We start from the raw sequence: 22,169 nt of genomic DNA, 5'->3' as shown, positions 1-22,169 counted from the left end.
CGGAGCACGGGCTCTAGGCACACAGGCTTCATTAGTTGTGGCACACAGGCTCAGTAGTTGGAGCACACAGGCTCTAGAGCACAGGCTCAGTAGTTGTGGCGCACAGGCCGAGTTGCTCCACGGCATGTGAGATCTTCCCTGACTAGGGCTCGAACCCATGTCCCTTTAATTGGCAGGTGGATTCTTAACCACTGCGCCACCAGGGAAGCCCCATATATGTAATTTTTAAAGGTACTGCCTGACTAATCTTTCATCAATTGTCCATGAATTCAGGAATAGTTTTTGGCTCTGGCAAATCAATGAGTAGATTATGTTACAGGGTGATTTGTATGTCCCCTTGCACAGATGGAGACAAACTGAAGCCTACTGGAATTATTAGGGGTTACTGATATGAAAGACAAACTTTTAAGTCACAGATTGAGAATCTGCCCCTCGAACTTTCCTAAAGGATATATTTATAAAGTACCAGCTTTAATATTAGACTAGAATTGCATCAGGTTATAAATACGAATCCTTTCAGATAGGTGAGCTTAACTGTTGTTTAGCCAAATGTGGGTTTGGTTACTGAGAGACTAGAACAGGACTAGGGCAGTTGAAATTTACAAATACTCTGAGACAATAGAAGTAGGCAGAACTATAATTAGCTGAAATTTCCAAGAAGTCCCAATAAGGAAGTCAGTTTCATACACACATTAAATGCCAGCTTTGTTCTGGGTGCTACACTTGACACTGCGATCATAACACCAATAAGACACTGAATGAGGAAATTAAATGCAGACCTGTCTTTAGCTAAAACAGAAAGAATATGGCAATTACTTACAGCCATTCAATCATACACCCCAAAATCCCATGCTAAGAAAGTAAGTTGCCCACAGAGAGGATACAATGTCCACCTAATATTCTTATAACATGACTAGAGCTTAATTGTTTTTCAAAAATAATTCAAAATTATGTAAAAGGTAAAGTCTTAGAGGCGGCTTAAGATATTTAAAAGTTCCTGATAATCTTGGTATTACTACTGACTAAAATAGTAATCATTATACTTGTAGAACTCTTGACAATTTTTTAAACATTTTCATACATTTTATCTCCTTTAATATTCCTGACAACCCTGACAACTAGAAATGGCAGATTTTATTATTCCAGTTTTGTAAAGGAGATCACCGAGGCATTGTGAAATTAAGGGAACTTTCTCAAGGATACACATACATTAAGAACATATTGATACTTAACACACATTCAAGACTTTGACTCCAGAAGCAGTGTTCTTTTGCATTTTGAGGGTGAGGAAAGTATGATTAAAGTTGTCTTCTGTCTTACAGTGAGTTAACTGAAACATACAATATTAGTTTCCTAATTTTCAGGTAACCTGCTTCCAAAAACCTATAGGTTTCCAAGAACTAGTTAGGTACATAAAAAAGAATGTTGCTTATAAGAATGAAAACAGAAGAAGGTCATTAACAAAACAGAAAGTCGGTACTGCAAACTGTATTTGAATTTCTAGTTACAATAAAATTTATTTTTTATAAGTAGTCTATACTTTTATTAATCAGCAGAATTTTAGTCTATAGAGAAGAGGTTACATAAAAAACAAATTAGATGTTAGTTTTTTCAAAAAACGATATGCTTCAGGATTATTTACTTTTTAGACTGACATATTATGAATTTACTATAGAGATATAATTAATTTACTGACCACTTTAGTCATATCATTTCATAATGAAGATATGAGTAACATTTAAAATAGATTATTAAATTGAGTTATTTGTAGTGAGGTGGATGGACCTAGAGTCTGTCATACATAGTGAAGAAAGTCAGAAAGAGAAAAACAAATACTGTATGCTAACACATATATATGGAATCTAAAATTAAAAAAAAAGGTTCTGAAGAACCTTGGGGCAGGACAGGATAAAGATGCAGACGTAGAGAATGGACTTGAGGACATGTGGAGGGGAAGGGTAAGCTGGGATGAAGTGGGAGAGTGGGATGGACATATATACACTACCAAATGTAAAATCGATAGCTAATGGAAAGCAGCCACATAGCACAGGGAGATCAGCTCTATGCGTTGTGTCCACCTAGAGGGGTGGGATAGGGAGGGTGGGAGGGAGACGCAAGAGGGAGGAGCTATGGGGATATATGTATACATATAGCTGATTCACTTTGTTATAAAGCAGCAACTAACACACGATTGTAAAGCACTTATACTCCAACAAAGATGTTAAAAAAATTTTTTTAATTAAAAAAATAGATTATTAGATAATTAAAAGCTTTTCCACAGCAAAGGAAACCATCAACAAAACAAAAAGATAACCTGTGGAATGAGAGAAAATATTTGCAAATGATGCGACCAACAAGGGCTTAACATCCAAAATATACAAACGGCTCATACAACTCAATATCAAAAAAACCAAACAATCCAATCAAAAAATGGCAGAATACCTGAATAGACATTTCTCCAAAGAAGACACACAGATGGGTAACAGGCACATGAAACGATGCTCAACATTGCTAATTATTATATAAATTGAAATCAAAACCACAAAGAGGTGTCACCTCACACCAGTCAGAACGGTTACCATCAAAAAACTACAAATAAATTTTGGAGAGGATGTGGAGAAAAGGGAACCCTTGTACACCTTTGGTGGGAATGCAAATCAGTGCAGTCATTACAGAAAACAGTATGGAGGTTCCTTAGAAAGCTAAAAACTGAACTGCCATATAATCCAGCAATTCCACTCTTGGGTATATAACCGGAAAAAACAAAAACACTAATTCAAAAAGCTACATGCACCCCAATGTTCACAGCAGCACTGTTTACAATAGCCAAGACATGGATGCAACCCAAGTGCTCATCAACAGATGACTGACTTAAGAAGATGTGATACACACACACACACACACACACACACATATACACAATGGAATATTACTCATCCATAAAGAAAAATGAAATACTGCCATTTACTGCCATTTGCAACAACGTGGATAGACCTAGAGAATATTATGCTTAATGAAATAAGTCAGACAAAGACAAATACTATACAATATCATTCATATGTGGAATCTAAAAAAAAATACAAATGATAGTATATACAAAACAGAAATAGACTTACAAACATAGAAAACAAACTTCTGGTTACCAAAGGGGAGAGGGACGGGGGAGAGGGACAAATTAGGGGTATGGGATTCATGGATACAAACTACTATATAGAAAATAGATAAGCAACAAAGATTTACTGTATAGCACAAGGAAGTAAACCTATTATCTTGTAATAACCTATAATGGAATATAAGCTACAAAAATACTGAATCACTATGCTGAAACTAACCTGAAGTTAACACAACATTGTAAACCAACTATACTTAAATAAATAAATCAAGCAGAAGCTAACACACCACTGCAAAGCAATTATAATCCAATAAAGATGTTTAAAAAAAAAGAAAATAAGACTTGAAAAATGTTGATGAAAATCAACAAGACCATTCAAAATATAAACAATATATTAGAGAAAGAAAGTGAACTAGAGAAGAAAATATTTTATCTTTTTGAAAGAATGGCTGAAAAACTATATTTCAAAAGTTTTTGATAGTTTAAAGTATCACACTAAGTTCTTCTGTTAAAACGATATTAGGACTTCCCTGGTGGCGCAGTGGTTAAGAATCCGCCTGCCAATGCAGGGGACATGGGTTCGAGCCCTGGTCCGGGAAGATCCCACATGCCTCGGTGCAACTAAGCCCATGTGCCACAACTACCAAGTCCGCGTACTGCAACTACTGAAGCCCGTGCGCCTAGAGCCCGTGCTCCACAACAAAAGAAGCCACCACAATGAAAGCCCTCGCACCTCAGCGAAGAGTAGCCCACACTTGCTGCAACTAGAGAAAGCCCACGCAGCAACAAAGACCCAACACAGCCAAAAATAAATTAATTTAAAAAAATTAAAAAATAAATTTTTAATGATATTAAAGCTAACTGCTTATAAAACTTGAGTATTATATTTCCAACTTTATTGCAAATTTCAGGCCAACACCTCTCCCAATCCTCTGCTATGCTCAATGTTCCCAAGTGCAGAGCCTCTCATAATATGAAGCTCAAATGGGATAACACATACAAAATTGCTTTTAAAAATATAAAGTTGTATATAAGTATAATACATTATTACATACAGCCTCTCAATAAAGAAGAATGCATAGGATGTAAAACTTTAAAACCCTAAACTTTTTTTATTTGACTGACATAATTTTAAAACTCAACACTGAGAAAAACTTGAAAGAACTTGCCCTTTCAGGTATTAAAATATATTACAAGGGTGCCCTGTCAAAAATGCAGATTGACTACATGCACTTATCTGTGTTCCCTTCCCAAACCCACTAAAATAACAGTAAAGGTATAAAACAAAAAAGTTATCTATTAACTCATAAGCATAGAGAAAATAAGCATAGTGACTAGAGCATATGAGAGATTTCAATAAATTTTTAGAAGGCAGAGAAAGTAGTATCCTAAGCAACTAACAGAGGAATGCTAATGAGGAATGAGTCAATTACCCTGCAGAATATCTGAAAGACTCACCATTTAGAAGTGGAAGGAAGATTCATTGAAGCCTGTATACAGCAGGCTGGACCCTGAGGCACCTCCCCGCCCCCTTAATCTATGTCACTCAATGGAAGTTGAAGAAATTAAACATGGAAAGCTCTGGTCTTTGGCAAGCTAACACAGCAGAGGGCTTGGCCTGAAAAAAAAATGATTAAGTGAAAGTTTACATGCCGAATCACTGAATTTCAAGCTCTTTTCCCCTTCCTTGCTCACCAGTAGCAAAGCACTACACACACCTATCCACTCCTCAGAGAAGACTGGAACATTCTTTTCTCTGAAAAAAATTAAAAGCTCCAGAGAAAAGGAGTACTTCATTTGGACATTCTAAAAGGATAGATCTTTGCCTTTTCACCCTAGGGAGAAACTCACCAGCTGACAAGCTCACTCCCACATACTAAGCTTCCAATTAGCTTTGTTATAATCTTAAATATAGAGAGCCAAAGATAGCCAGATATCTGAGGAAACTCTCCATCAAGAAAGACCTCTGACCTAAACCAACAACAACAAAAAAGAAAATATATGAAAGGAAACAAAGACAATATGGGGCTTGCGGAGGGGAACAAAACAAAAAATAACTCTCTAACTAATATCCCTCAAATACTGTCTTATAAAATATTATCTTATCAGAGAGATAAGTAAAGCTACTGCTTCCATGAACAGACTATCACTTAGAAAGGAATAATAAAGGAATAAAAAAGAATCATTGGGAAAAAAATAGAATAGTTGAAAATTTTAAAACGTTAATAAAAGGGTTGAAAACTATAAGAAATATCTCAGAAAGTAGAACCATAAAAAAGTTAAGAAAATTAGGGACTTCCCTGGTGGGGCAGTGGTTAAGAATCCGCCTGCCAACGCAGGGGACACGGGTTTCATCCCTGGTCCAGGAAGATCCCACATGCTGCGGAGCAACTAAGCCTGGGCGCCACAACTACTGAGCCTGCACTCTAAAGCCTGCGAGCCACAACCACTGAAGCCCACGTACCACAACTACTGAAGCCTGCGCGCCTAGAGCCTGTGCTCCGCAACAACAGAAGCCACCGAAATGAGAAGCCCGCGCACCACGATGAAGAGTAGCCCCTGCTCACCACAACTAGAGAAAGCCCCTGCGCAGCAAACGAAGATCCAATGCAGCCAAAAATAAATAAATACATTTAAAAAAAGTTAAGGAAATTAAAGACAGTCCTGGAAGTCTAATATTTGTCTAAAGAGTATTGTAAAGATTGACTAAGGGAAGAAATAATTGAAGAAAACTTCCTGTAACTGAAGGACACACATAGCCATACAAAAAGAGATTTGCTCCAAAATGCATCACTGTAAACTTTCAGAAAAGCAGGGATAAAAAGATCCTGAAAGTTCTAAGAGATAAAAATTAGATCACATACAAAGCACCGGGAGTCAGAACAAGAGCAGATTTCTCAAAAGCAGTAATGCATGATGAGAAGAACTAAATCAAATCTGGAAAAGCAATGAAGGGAAGGCCTAAGATGACAGCTACACAGAACAAGCAGCTCAAATTCAAGCAGGAAGATTAATGACTCTAGAAAGCAGATCACTAGGAAACATAACTGATATGTTTGAGCATATTACTCATAGCCATATGGCAGAAATGTTAGAGCAACTGGGGAAAAAAATCAATGGTTATTTAGAAAATTAGGTTAAAAAAAAGCCAGTATTAATTCCAATAAAAAGAAGGGAAATGATATTCAAAAAAGGAGGAATGGTTATAGGGCACTAAACCAACTAAGTTAGGTTTTTTCTTCCAGTTTTATATATATATATAAATATATATGTGACATATATATGTGACACACAGCACTGAATAAGTTTAAGGTGTACAGCATGATTTTACTTACATATATCGTGAAATAACTACCACAAGTTTAGCGAACATCCATCATCTCATATAGAGACAAATTAAAGAAACAGAAAAAGACTTCTTTCCTGGTAATGAGAACTCTTTAGGATTTACTCTTTTAACAACTTTCAGACAGCATACAGCAGTGTCCATTTTATTTTTCATGTTGTACACTACATTACTAGTACTTATTAATCTTATAACTGGAAGTTTGTACCTTTTGACTGCCTTCATCCATCTTCTCTCTCCCCACCCTCCACCTCTGGTAACCACAAACCTGATCTCTTTTTCTATGAGTTTGTTTCCTTTTGAAGTATAATTGACCTACAACACTATGTTACACACATTGTGATTTGCTATTTCTATACATTTCAAAATGATTACCATGATAAATCTAGTTACCTTCTGTCACCATACAAAGACATTACATAATTATTGACTATATTCCCCACACTGTACATTTCATACCTGTGACATTTATTTTGCAACTGGAAATGTGTACCTCTTAATCTTCCTCACCTCCTTCATCTCTCCTCCACCCAAACCCCTCCCCTCTTGCAATCACCTACTTCTTCTCTGTATCTATGACTCTGTTTCTGTTTTGTTATGTTTGCAAATGGCAAGATTTCATTCTTTTTTATGGCGGAGTAATATTCCATTGTGTGTGTGTGTGTGTGTGTGTGTGTGTGTGTGTGTGTATACCATCTTGTTTATCCGTTCATCTATTGAAGGGCACTAAGGCTGCTTCCTGATCATGGCTATTGCAAATAATGCTGCAATGAACATAGGGGTGCATATATCTTTTTGAATTAGTGTTTTTGTTTTCTTCAGATAAATACCCAGGAGTGGAACTGCTGGATCACATGGTAATTCTATTTTTAATTTTTTGAGGAATTACTTAAGTCCCTAATACTGTTTTCCATAGTGGCTGCACCAATTTACATTCCCACCAACAGTGTACAAGGGTTCCCTTTTCTCCACATCCTCACCAACACTTGTTATTTTGAGGTGATATCTCATTGTGGCTTTGATTTGCATTTCCCCTATAATTAGTGATGTTGAACATCTTTTCATGTGCCTATAAAGCTGAAATCATTTTCTCTAAGATCAGGAACAAGACAAGGATGCCCACTCTTGTCACTTTTATCCAACATAGTATTGGAAGTCCTGGCCACAGTAATCAGAGAAGAAAGATAAATAAAAGGAATCCAAATCATTCCTGGGAAGGAAGATGAAAAACTGTCACTGTTTACAGGTAACATGATACGATATATAGAAAATCCTAAATATACCATGACAAAACTATTAGAACTCATTAATGAATTTGGTAAAGTTGCAGGATACAAAATAAATATGCAGAAATCTGTTGCATTTCTATACACTAACAAAGAACTATCTGAAAGAGAAATTAAGAAAATGATCCCATTTAGGGACTTCCCTGGTGGCCCAGTAAAGAATCCACCTTCCAATGCAGGGGACGTGGGTTCGATCCCTGGTCAGGGAACCAAAATCCCACATGTTGTGGGGCAACTAAGCCCACACGCCAAAAGTACTGAGCTAGCACGCCTCAGTGAGAGAGCCTGTGTGCCACAAACTACAGAGCCCATGTGCTCTGGAGCCCACACACCACAACTACAGATCCCATGCGCCCTGGAGCCTGTGTACCACAATTAGTGAGAGGAAAAAAACCCGCATGCCACAACTAGAGAGAAGCCTGCGCACTGCAACGAAAGATCCTGCACACCTCAATGAAGATCCTGTCTGCCGCAACTAAGATCCAATGCAGCCAAAAAAAAAAAAAAAAGAAAGAAAGAAAATGATCCCATTTACAATCACATCAAAAAGAATAAAATACATAGAAATGAATCTGACTAAGGAAGTAAAAATCTGGTACTCAGAAAACTGTAAGATGCTGATGAAAGTAACCAAAGACTTCCCAAACAGATGGAAAGATAAACCGTGCTCATGGATTAGAAGAATTAATATTATTAAAAAGACCATACTACTCAAGGAAATCCACAGATTCAATGCAATCTGAACAAAATACCAATGGCATTTTTCACAGAACTAGAATAATTCTAAAATTTGTATGTAAACGCAAAAGACCCTGAATAGCCAAAACAATCTTGAGAAAGAACAAAGTTGGAGGTATCATGCGCCTTAATTTCAAACTATACTACAAAGCTACAGTCATCAAAGCAGTATGGTATTGGCACTAAAACAGACACATAGATCAACGGAACAGAACACAGAGCCCAGAAATGAACCCACACTTACATGGGCAATTAATCTGACAAAGGAGGCAGAATATAGATTGGGGGAAAGAGAGCCTCATCAATAAATAGTGCTAGGAAAACTGGACAGTTATGTGCAAAAGAATCAAACTGGACTACTTTCTCAATGATACACAAAAATAAGTTTAAAGAGTTAAATATAAGACCTGAAACCATAAAACTTCAGAAGAAAATATAGGCAGTATGCTCTTCGACATCAGTCTCAGTAATATTTTTTTGACTAAGTTTTAAAAATACTTGTTAGTTCACAGTAACATAAACACTTACTTGATTTAATAAAAATTGTAATATAGGGTTAGGTTGTGGTGGTGAAGGAGAGCTAAGTCCTAGTAGATAATGCTTTAAATTAATAAATCAAAACGTAGCATATAAACATGTGATTTAGAAAATACCAGAGAAGAAAAAGGGCTGAAGGTACATGACACTGGAGATTGGAACTGGAGCAGGATTGGAAGAACTGCTTTTAAACATTATAATCCTTTAATATTTGACTTTTAAAGGTCATGGACATGTACAACTTTAACAAAATGACAATTATCTTGAAAAAATAAGCCTGAATGTGAATCTTACTAATTAAAACAGAATGATACTGGCACCAGAACCATAGAGCAGTGGAACAAATGAAAAGAAATCCACAAAGAGATAAGAAAATATAAAAGAATGCAGTGGTATGATCAATATACTAATTTCCTATGGCTGCTGTAACAAATTACCACAAACTTGGTGGCTTAAAAGTCTAGAAATTTATTATCTCACAGTTCTGGAGGCCAGAAGTCTGAAATCAAGGTATTAGCAGGGCTGTACTTTCTGGGAGACTCTAGGGAAGAATACTTTCTTCCCTCTTCTACCTTCTAATGGCTGCTGGCAGTCCTTGGCTAATAGCAACATAACTCCAATCTCTGTCTCTGTCTTCACATCACCTTCTCCTCTGTGTATGTGTCTAATCTCCCTCTGTCTCTCTCCCTCTGTTTTAAGAAACAGTATGGACGTTTCTTAAAAAACTAAAAATAGAACTACCATATGACCCAGCAATTTCACTCCTGGGTATATATCAGAAAAAAAGAAAAACACTATCTGAAAAGAGACATGTACCCTCCAACATTCATAGCATCATTGTTTATAATTGACAAGATATGGAAGCAACCTAAGTGTCTATCAACAGATGAATGGATAAAGAAAATGTGGTGTACATAAATACAATACTACTCAGCCATAAAAGAGAATGAAATTTGTCATTTGCAACAACATGGATGGACTTGGAGGTTATTATGCTAAGTGAAATAAGTCAGACAGAGAAAGACAAATACTGTATGATATCACTTATAAGTAGAATCTAAAATAAAAGAAATGAGTGAATATAACAAAAAGGAAACAGATTCAGATATAGAAAACAAACTAGTGGTTACCAGTGGAGAGAGGGAAGGGGAAAGGGCAAAAATAAGGGTAGGAGATTAAGAGGTATTTATTTATAAAATAAAATAATATTTATTTATAAATAAGTACAAGGATATATTGTACAACACAGGAAATACAGCCAATGTCTTACAGTAACTATAAGTGGAGTATAACCTTTAAAAATTGTTGTACACCTGTAACTTATATAATATTCTACATCAACTATATCTCAATAATAAATAAATAAATAAATAAAACCCTCCATTCATTAAATCAGGTCCCCCATGGGGAAAAAATTGCCACATCTCATAGCACTGATGCCAATGAGTAAATGTCAGATACAGTGAAGTTTGAATCAGATTCAAAGCGGATGACCAAATTTGACATGCATCTCCTCTAGTCTGAAGCAGATTCGGTTCTGGCAAATAGACTAGGTCCTGAAGAGCAATTCCAATAATTAATCACTAACTTGAAAACATGAATTCTTAAAGGCATAGCAGCCAGATTTAAGGAAGAGGTAGGCAGTTTACTTGGTGCCTATCTCCCTATATTATCACTAGCAAAGAAGACTACTGAAGAAGAGATCATTATGTTTAAGGTGGGGAATGCTTTGTTTTAAGCTCTTCTGGTTTCTACGAGGAGAAATTTTCTATAAATATTCCCAGCCTCTTGCCCTTTCTCCCCTACAGCGAGAAGCCTGATGGGTGAATTAACCATTGGTCTACATTTCTTGACTGGGTAGAGCTAATTTATCAAGTCATAAAATTAGTGAATTTAGTCCTTTTTAACCTTTTACTCAACACTTGTGACCTAATCAGTGTGAGGCAAAAGTCTTAGGTAAGTGTGTCTAGTATGAAGGCCCAAACTTTCCCTTGAGTGGGTTCTTCCAGGTCTGGACTAGGGGACAAAAATATTAAAAGACCATTGACATGATACACATCCTCTAACAGTTCTCTCAATAATAAAGCTGATATTTTATTTCCATCTGCCTAGGTCTTTGACTACGTCTGAATTGGTTTCAATCTCAAGAGGGAACAAAAAGGTGAGAGGTATTATGTATTGGGCTCCCTAAAACCTACAATGGCCAGGATATTTTTAATTTTCCCTGCCAAGGGGCAAGGCATGGCTGTAGAGAAACAGAAACAACAAGCTGGTAGTTAACCTTTTATAGCAGACAAAAGTACCCTAGAAAAATCAGAGATATATCAGCATTGACCTGCCTCTGGAACCAGTGATTAACATATGCTGTGGGAAACTGCTTCAAGAGAGCATATGAAAACTGTCACCAAGAAGCCAGTTAAAGAAGAGATCACGATAATGTACCCAGTCACCTACCTATTCAGCCTCTAAGGCAGTTATTCCAAGGGCTAGTTATTCCATGGTACAGGGTTATATAAAACTACTTATACTACTCTTGGGCAAAAAGTAGGTCAAAATAGGGCTTCCCTGGTGGCGCTGTGGTTGAGAGTCCGCCTGCCGATGCAGGGGACACAGGTTCGTGCCCCGGTCCGGGAGGATCCCACATGCTGCGGAGCGGCTAGGCCCGTGAGCCATGGCCGTTGAGCCTGCACGTCCGGAGCCTGTGCTCCGCAACAGGAGAGGCCACAACAGTGAGAGGCCCACATACCTCAAAAAAAAAAAAAAAAAAAAAAAGTAGGCCAAAATAGAACTGCCCCTTTCAACAATAAATAATATGAAAAATAAATAACATGAAAAAGTAGCACTATAAGAAAAGGAGGGACCATAGCGTGAGAAGGAGAAAAATATATACAAATTTGAAAAATTGCTTCATAAAACAGGTTTAAAGAAAAATTGCTCTGCCTGTAGATAAATGGAATAATATTCCATAAAAGAGATTTTTTAAAAAGAGCTGAAGGAAGCAAAAGATATAAAGAAAAAGAAGAGGAAAAAAATACCACAGAACTTGAAACTGCATTAGAAACAATTCCAAGCAGAATAGATACTTCAGAAAACTAAGTGAATAACATTGATGACAAGCCTGGGAAAATCATTCAGAATAAAGATTACAAGATAAAGGTGGTTAGATTCAAACAAAGTGGTCAGACAGAACAAAATGATGTATAGATTTGGAAGATAAACAGTTGAGATCTAACATAAGAAATATTCTTAGAGACAGACAGACATATGGAACAGCCAAAATATTCAAGAATATAAAGCTGAAAATTGAAAGAGTTCACCGTGTTCCAAGAAAAATTAATAGAGAATAATCAAGAATAAGACATGCTGTGGAATGTTGCTGAATTTTAAGGGTAAAGAAAGAATGCTACTAGCATCTAGACAGAAAAAAAGAGGGCCACCTACAAATTAAATAGTTTATCCTGGCCTCAGGCATCTCCTCAGCCACATTAGAGAATGGATAAAAGTGAGACTGTACAGTACTAAGGGAAAAAGAATATAACATGGAATTTTCTACGTAGCTGAAATACAATTTTAATGGATATATAACATTCCATGTATATGGATGTACAATAATCTACTTGACTGGTCTATTATTGATGGATATTTAGATTGCTTCCAGAATTTTATCATTTCAAACCATGCTAAAATTAGTAAATACATATATTATTTAAAATACATGCAAGTATACCTATAAAATAAATTCCTGGAAGTATAAGGGCTGAATCAAAGGGTTTATGCATTTTAAATTGTTTTCATTTTGCTAAATTGTCCTCCATAGAGATTGTACCAGTTTTTATGCCCAGTACCAGTAATGTAGGAAAGTGCTTATTCACTACAACTCACCAATTTTCTGGTCTTTGCCAATCTTAAAGATAAAAAATTATTTTTAGGTAAAGGAATAATTTGTAATTATCATATTTCATCAATTGAAGACACCATCATTTGAAAAGTGAACCATTATTTTATGTACCTCTATATAAGAAAAAGGGCTACAAAGTAAACTGTGCTTTCAAATCATCAATTGTCAGATACATATTGGTAAAAAGTTCAGATTACAGAAATGATTTCAGAGATGTGAAAATATGAACAGGTGCATCTTAGAATCAATAAAATATGGTATTTGCGTAAGGCTGAGTATCTAGACAAGGTTTTTTTAGATATACAAGAATCAGAAGTATAGCACTCATAAACCCCTCCTAAAATAAAACAACAAAACAAAAATTATTTGAAGCCACAATCCATACAAGTAAAATATATTTAAAAATCAAGAATTTATAAAATGGAGAAATGGGGAAATGGGGTAGAAATGAGCATTTAATTCTGTTAAATCTAAATGTGATTATAACAAACAAAACAGAAATTAATTTTTATGACTGGTTAAATACATAATGTAAAGTACATAATGTAAAAATAAGAAAAATTTGATAAAAATCATCTGTGACAAAAATTCCAGAACATACTGTTAAAATGTTAGTAAGAAGCAATGTTAAGTATAATTTTTCATCTTTCATGATAAAAAGGTATTTAATAAAATTTAACATCCCTTCTTGATATCTTATGAAGAAAATTTTCATAAAACAGGAATATATGGCTTCTACTTTAATAGGGGGCATACATACATACACACACTCACACTCAAATGCACTATAGTACTTAATGATAAAACACCAAGAGCATTCCCATTAAAGCAAGGAACAATACCAAGGAAGGCCACCATTTTTCTATTACTTAGCATTGTTCTAGAAGTGCTAAACAATAGAATGCGACTAAAAAAAAATGGGGGATTAGTATAATCTTACACATGATGTGACAGTATACCTGGAACACTTAAGGCAATGTATTGAGAAATTATTAGAAGCAATAAGATCTTTTAAGAAGGTAGCTGGTTATAAAATTAGTATATAAAACTGAGCAGTTTTCCTACTGATTTCCAAAAAATAGTTAGAAAATATAATGCAAGAAAAAAATTCGTCCCTATTAAAATCCCTAGGAATAATTTCAATACCAAATAACTTATATGAAGAAAACTAAAAGCACTACTAAAACAGAAAGTTGCCTTTAAAAGGAACAGAAACACCTTGTTTTTGGATAGGAAGACTCAATAAAGTAAAGAAGTCATTTGTTTCTAAATTAATCTATGTATGCAATGTAATCTCAATCATTACTAATATTTGCAATTATTGGGCTTCCCTGGGGGCACAGTGGTTAAGAATCCATCTGCCAATGCAGGGGACACGGGTTCGAACCCTGGTCCCAGAAGATCCCACATGCCGTAAGCAACTAAGCCCGTGCGCCACAACTACTGAGCCTGTGTTCTAGGGCTCGTGAGCCACAACTACTGAAGCCCGCATGACTAGAGCTTGTGCTCTGCAACAAGAGAAGCCACAGCAATGAGAAGCCCGCGCACCGCAACGAAGAATAGCCCTCGCTCGCTGAACTAGAGAAAGCCCGCGCACAGCAATGAAGACCCAATGCAACCAAAAATAAATAAAATAAATTTTTAAAAAAGTTTCAAAAAAATTGCAATTATTTTTAAAATGACAAAGTCAGTCAAAAGTTCACTGGGCAAACAAAATATAAGAATAACCAGGAAAAATCTGGAAAATAAGAGTAATAAAGGGATTTTTAAGTAATATTAATTAAATCAGTATTGTACTGGTATTCCACTTCCACTTCAGAAAGTTAAGAGAACTCCCTTCCTAACAATGAGAATAAACTATTGATAGATAACCTACAAAATTATGTGTTTTCTTAAAGCCAATCAGAGAGCTGAGGATGCAAAAAAAAAAAAGCTAATGAACTAAAATCCAGAAAGTGAATAGTCCTGCCTAGGACTCATGACTCCTTTCATCTTTGGCAGAACAGAAGGAAGAGAAGGAAACTTGCTTGACAAAAAAAAAAAAAAAAAAAGAGGACAAAAGACAAGTGAACTACATCTTTAAGTCCTGAAAAAAGTTGGCCAAGAATTCTATACCCAATAAAAATATCCTTCAAAAATGAAAGGAAAATAAAATTTCAGACAGATAAAAACTGAAAGACTTTATCCCATGCAGACCTACACTACACTACTAAAAATCCTAAATATTCTTTAGGGTGAAGGAAAATGATAATATATAGAAACTCAGTTCTACAGGAAGCAAGAGAGAAATCAAAATGGGTAAATATATACTGATAAACACAAAGAAAGTTTCAAAAATATACATGTGCATCTTTTTTTTTTTTTCTTTTTGCGGTATGCGGGCCTCTCACTGTTGTGGCCTCTCCCGTTGCGGAGCACAGGCTCCGGATGCGCAGGCCCAGCGGCCATGGCTCACGGGCCCAGCCGCTCCGCGGCATATGGGATCCTCCCAGACCGGGGCACGAACCCGTATCCCCTGCATCGGCAGGCGGACTCTCAACCACTGCGCCACCAGGGAGGCCCTACATGTGCATCTTTAAATTTCACTAAAAGATTATTGGTTCTTTAAAAATAAAAAATATAAAGCATATGTAGAAGTAAAATATATAACAGAAGAAAAGATAAAAAGATGATAAATGGAAGTCTAAGTTGTAATACTCCTACATTGTTCATGAAGTACTAGAAATTTGAAAATAGGCTTTATAAATTCAAGATGCATATTGTGATCTCTAGCACAATCAAAAAAAAAAAAACACAAAGAGGCAAAACTAAAAAGTCAAGAGAGGAGAAGTAGAATATATTTTTAAAAACTCAATTTACTAGAAAGAAGGCAGGAAAGAGGACCAAAGAGTAAGTGGGGAAACAGAAAAAGAACACCAATATTTTGTGCTTAATCCAAACACAGAAAACAATTACAAAAACATTAAGTGGATGATATAAATACTGTTAAAAGGCAGACTGTAAAACTAGATAACAAGTAGTACAACCCAACTATATGTAGTTTATAAGAAACACACATTAAACATAAATACAGATGAGTTAAAAGGAAAAGGATAAAAAAGATATGAGACAAACATTAAGCTTATATTAATGTCAGACAAAACAGCCTTCCAGGTAAAAAGTATCTTCAGAGGTAAGATGACCATTTCATAATAATAAAAGGGTCAGTTTATCAAAAAGACATAGCAATCTTAAATATGTATGTGATTAATAACAGAGCCACGAAATATGAGAAAAAAAATCGACAGAACTAAAGGGAGAAACAGACAAATCTACAATCATAATTAGAGACTTAACACTCCCCCCAGAGTAAGTGACTGAACAAGAATACATAAAACATGTGGAGATTTAAAAGATTTGAACAACACTCTCAACCAACTTGGCTTAACTGACATTTATAGACCACTCCACCACCACCACCAGCCGAATACAAATTTTTTCCCCAAGGGTAATTGGAACATTCACCGAGACAGAGCTTAGGATAGGCAGAAAACAAACAAACAAAAACACTCAATAAATTTAAAGGTTTTGAAATAGTGCAGAGTACGTCCTCTGACACCAACAACACTGAGAAATCAACAGCAGTGATCTATCTAAAAAAAATTCCCAGATAGTTGGAAGTAAAGTAACACATCTAAATAGATAACAAGTGACAGAGAAATGTTAAAATATTTTAAACTAAATGATAAACACCCAAATTTGTGGGATGCAGCTAAAGCATGCTTAGAAGAAAACGTATAGCTTTAAATACCTATCAATATATGAAAGTAAAAAAGGTACAAAATCAATTATTTATACTTCCACTTTAAGAAGTTAGAAAAAGAAGAGCACAGTAAACCCAAAGTAGAAGAAACAAAATAATAAAAATAAGAGTAGAAATCAGTGAAATAGAAAACAAGCAAATAGAGAAAATCAGTTGGTTCATTTGAAAAACTTACTAAAATTTACATGCTTCTAGCAAGATTAAGAAAAAAAGAATAATATAAATGAGCAATATATAGTGGGCAGGAAGAGAATGGGTATGATACAAAAACAACTTTAGCTTTATTGGAAATGTTTTATTTCTTTATTTAAAAAATATTTGAAAGAAATATGACACAATGTGAACAGTTGTTAATGTTGGCTGTTGTAACTGTATTTATTGTGGTAATTCAGTTTTTGGGCTTTGGTTTTTTTTTAATCTAAACTAAATCCACACAAAAAAATTCTTTTAAAACCTAAAGTGTTATTTGAAAATGAGTCTACAATAGGAAAATAATAATAATAATTACATAGAAGGTGAATATTGGATGCAAGAAGTTTGAAAAGTCTGACTTCAGAAAAAAGGAAGAAACCTAATAGACGAATGAAAAACAAACAAGGGAAAAGGGGAATAAGGATGTTATTAAATAACAAAAGCCAGTTCACATGAGGAAATCTCTCCAGTCACAGACATACTGAAAAGTCCTTCACACACCCCATCTGTTGTTGTTAAAGAATAAAAATTTAAAGGAGGCACAGTGAGTACTGAGAAAGGTAAACTATAAAGGAAAGGGAAAAAATTTTAATATAGTATGTACCACACAATGAAATAAAGTTTGACAGCACAGTAGAACAAAACAATACTGTGTTTTGTTTAATATCTGATATTTAATGTTTTGATATTTTGTCCTAGTTCAGTCATTGGTATAAATTTTTTTATAATAAATATTTCTAATAAAAATATGGCTTCCTAGTTTTTCCACCAGTCTTAATGTTTGTAGTTTTTGCACTTTGGACTGGCTGATCTCTGAGCAACCACCTAACTCTAACATTAATTACTGGTAATTAGAACAATGTCTTGCACATAACTGTTTTAATGTCAAGATGTACAATCATTTTGCACTATTAAATAAACACAGAAATTTCAAAGAATACTGAGTACATTAGGCATACACAACGAATATAAAATGACTAAAAAGGTTGGTCATATAAAAATATATACATACTCTTGGATGTTTATTTGGCCAATAAATGTATAATTAACTCCTACTAAAGGATGGGCACCTGTGGCTACTCCATATAATTAACTCCTACTAAAGGATGGGCACCTGTGGCTACTCCATAAATATTGATGTGAAGATGATTAAAGTAATATCATCTTACAGTACGTTGCCTGAGTCGTGACCAAATAAATCAATACATAAATACTCAGAAAAAACCCCAAACGATGGAGAAACGTTATCTTCCCCATAAGCTATTTCACAGTGACCCAGAGTTTATGATTGCTTTCATGCTCTGTGCATCAAGATCATCTATTACATGAAAAATAATCCCACACCCTCTACTGGCAAATCCAGAGCATCGCGGGTTAGTTGCCAGGATGGATTTTTTTTCCACTCTCCATCTTTCTCAGAGCATCAGGTATCATCTGACAGCTGACAGCATTTGGGCATCTGACCAGATGATCCAGTTTCCACGAGCCGGACCGGTGCGTGGCGCTGGGATAAAGGCCTCAGGCAGTGAGATTTGTGCGCGGAACCCCTCGGGAGCTCGCGCCTTCTGCACTTTGTCTTAAACCGCACATTTACTTGTGTTTTGTTTTTACCCATTGCTAGCCATTTAGTTTGTAAGGAAGACATTCCTACTACAAAATAATAACATGAAAAATAAGCACAACATAAAAAGGAGGTCAGCAGGAAAGCACCTAAAGGCCGTGAGCATCTGCTTCTAATGGAAGCGATCCGCACCTTCGAGAGAAATCACCCAAACAAGCCTCAGGCCCCTGCGCTCGTTCGCTCGCTACCCGGGGCGAGCGTGGGTGGAAGCTCCCTTCGGGCCGAGGGGACGCTGCCACGCCTAAAACTACTCTTGGCCCGATCTGCCCAGGGTAAGCCCGGAGGAGCTCGGACAGGACCTCGTCCGGGAGGGGAGGCCGCAGGGGCCGGGGTCCCCAAGGGAACCGTGAAGGCCGGCGAAGCCCCGAGAGACCGCGTGCGCTCGTGGCGGGCACCTCCCGCCTCCCCTCCACCTTGGGGCGTCGCCATGGGAACCAAGGGTTTGGCCTCCTAGCCTCCGCCGGGGAGGGCGCGGCCCTTCCTCCGCCCGGAGAGAGGGGGCCAGAGGAGGCCGCAGACACTCACCTCGACGCCGGAGCCGCGACGCGCCTGTCCTCCGCCGCCTCGGGTCGCGTTCGGCAGCTCGGAGGTCGGTCCCGGCGCCCGTTCCCGCTGCCGCCGCTCGCGAGCCCTGCGCCGCTGCCAAGCCGCATCCGCAGCCGGTACCCCTCCGCACCAGAGCGTGGAGGTGTCGGGCTCCGGCTGCGGGAGGCGGGAGATTTAAACCCCACGGCTTGGCGAGCGCAAAAGCCGCGCTGCCCTCGGCGCCTCTGCCCCGGCGTCCGCGTTCACTCCGTTCAGATTCTCGCGTAACTCCGCGGGAGCCGCGGCTCTCGGCCGGTTCTTGAAGAAACTCCGGGACCCTCTCTGTTCCTCCTTTCCCGAATTCCTCTTCATTTAATGACAAACACCAAACCGGTCAGAACATCAGTATAAGGTACTGAGTGGGAGACTTCCGAGGCGTGGGGAAGTGGGGGGGAATTCTCGGCTCCTCTTCTGAGTCCTGAGCCCGGAGCCCGGGTCCCCAGCCTCCTCCCAGCCCCACTGCAACTGCCGGGTCCTGGGCTGCCGCCCCTCGGAGGACGGAAGCTTCTGAGCCTCGGTTATTCCTGAACTCTCGGGCGCTTCTCAGCACCAGTGGCCTCGCGCGGTAAACGTTCACGTGCTGTATGTAACTCTTATTTTAAAGGTTTAAAGAGGATTAAGTTAATAACTGTTAATAACTGACCTCAAGTGCACAGTTACATAACCATAATTTGTCATAAATGAATCGAGTCAGAGGTAAAATTTGCACCTAAAAGCCTCAGAAAAAAATTGGAAATAAGGCAAAAGTAAAGTTATGTTATTGGTGGAAGATAATTTAAACCCAAAGTGCTTTCTTTTTTTTAAAATTAATTAATTTATTTAGGCTGTGATGCGGTCTTAGTTGCGGCACTGGGGATCTTTGATGAGGCATGTTTAGTTGCCGCATATTTAGTTGCGGCACGTAGGATCTTTAGTTGCGACATGTGGACTTATTAGTTGCAGCATGAGAACTCCTAGTTGCGTCACGCATATGGGATCTAGTTCCCTGACCAGGGATTGAACCCGGGCCCCCTGCACTGGGAGCACGGAGTCTTACCACTGGACCACCAGGGAAGTCCCCAAAGTGCTTTCTTTTTAAAGGTGACACAAAAATTATCAACTAAAACTTTACAAAATACGAATTAATCACAACTGTGACATATGGGCTAGCAAGGAAAAAAGTTTCGACGCTTGAGGTGGTAACTAAAGTCTATAACATGAAAGACATAAAGATGTGGTGAGATTCTAGAATGTTATTACAAAGTATTTAACTTAAAGACCTGAAAAAAGCAGGTTTAGAATAGGGAAAAGGGTAGGCTATTTATGCATCAGAGTTAATTTGGACTGAAAATATTAAGTCTGTAGACCAGGAATGCTTACCTTGAGATATATGGGGTGTCAAGGTGAATACATGAAATAATATGCAAAATTTTGACTTTTTTTTTTTTTTCCTTAGAGGAAAGAATCTAAGCTTTCCTCAGCATCTCAAAGTCCAGATCCTTAAAAAGGTAAGAATTAGTATTTGGCAAATATGACGATTGCTGTACTTCCTCGGATCTTTCCTGACTCACTCATGCCAAGCTTGGTGTCCCTCTACTCTCAGATTCAACAACTGTACTGTATTGTAAGTACTTACCTGCCTGTCTCCCCCATTAGATGCTTCCTCTTATGCATTTCCATAGCCTTGTCTCTTAGCACAGTGCCTAATACACACTCAGTTCTGAATGAATGTTTATTCAATCAATAAATGAACAGAAAAAAGATAGCTAATTGACAACTGAAGTATACAGTATTAATTACCTAAAACAAATTATTCTAATATGGTAAGCAAGATGACTTCCCAATTGTTACTATGCACCATAGTAAGTTTCTTGGGATATTTTAGGAAGCTCTTGTTCCAACAGGATGAAGTTTAACTCAATCTGAAGCAGAGAATGGGCCTCCAAGGAACACAGCAAGAAGTCAGGGTAATGACTCTGGGGCTAGACCTGTTGGTTTTGTTCACTTAATTGGGGAAAATTACTGAGAGATATACAATGTTTCTGAGCCACATAATGTAGCATTTACACATAATCACTTTCCTTCATAGGTCACTAAGAAAAGTGTGCAGGTAGGGGCACAGTATAGGAAAGGAGTCAGCAAACAAGGTAGAGCTACTGATGCTCTTCCTGGGCAAGAATCAGGTCTTCTCACTCACGGTGTTGGATGGGTAGGAACTATTTAAATGGCATTGAGTCCCTTAACAAATGAGGCAACTGCAATAGTTAAAATTTAGTTTTACTTAAAAAAACCTTTTTTAGAAAATGAAAGGATTTAACACCATGAAAACACTTTATATGGGAGGGTTTAATTTCATTAAGAAGTACAAACATTTAGAGAACTGCTGTTTAATATCCTATCAACATATCAGATTTATCCTAGTATAAACAGTGTTTTCCTCCATTGTAGGCTTCCACAAGCTAACTAGAAAAGACCATCAGATGGCTTGGAATGTGGAGATCCGAAAATCTGGTATCCCAACCTGGAGTCTTGATTTCCTTAGAGGAATGATCTTTACTTTTATTTCTGCACCATCAAGCAAACCTCTGGTTAATATCCTAAATAAAACCTCAACTTATATTAGAAAGTATATTAATAATTCTACTCTTTTGTACTGTTTTACTCTTAAGGATTAGGGATCTGTTGAACCTGATGTCATGGAGCCTGCTGTCATGGAAATAGCTCCATTTCTTCAAGGTGTTCCACTTACTTTGTAATCTGATTTTTTTTTTAATTTTTAAATTTTACTTTATTTTTTTATACAGCAGGTTCTTATTAGTTATCCATTTTATACATATTAGTGTATACATGTCAATCCCAATTTCCCAATTCATGACCCCCCCCCCCGTAATCTGATTTTATCAAGCAAATGGCAGTCAGAGTAGGGAGATGCTATCTTCCCAGGTGCTCATACTAGTAATACTTAAACGTGACAAGGTAAGCGTGCTGGCTTTCTCATACTGCATTTTTGTTTATTCAAGTCAGGCTAGAATTAGACAGTATTATTGAAGTGATTATTTTTTAATGTGAAATG

The 22,169-nt window shown here is 37.1% G+C and overlaps 1 protein-coding gene across 2 annotated transcripts in view; it reads right to left on the bottom strand.

Moving 5' to 3' along the window:
- ICA1L (islet cell autoantigen 1 like) overlaps nucleotides 1–19,668 on the bottom strand; it is a 70,796-nt gene extending 51,128 nt beyond the window's left edge. For both annotated transcript variants that reach the window (XM_082630492.1, XM_082630493.1), the window contains exon 1: nucleotides 19,058–19,668. In XM_082630492.1, the coding sequence (XP_082486618.1) occupies nucleotides 19,058–19,185 (128 nt within the window). In that variant the 5' untranslated portion in view covers nucleotides 19,186–19,668. The remainder of the gene's footprint in view (nucleotides 1–19,057) is intronic.
- Between the last annotated feature and the right edge of the window lie 2,501 nt (nucleotides 19,669–22,169).

This window comes from Mesoplodon mirus, assembly GCF_964341445.2.
Source record: "Mesoplodon mirus genome assembly, chromosome: 8".
Lineage (NCBI taxonomy): Eukaryota > Metazoa > Chordata > Mammalia > Artiodactyla > Ziphiidae > Mesoplodon > Mesoplodon mirus.
The sequence above is the reverse complement of the archived record's forward strand: the minus strand, read 5'-3'. Positions and strand labels throughout refer to the sequence as shown.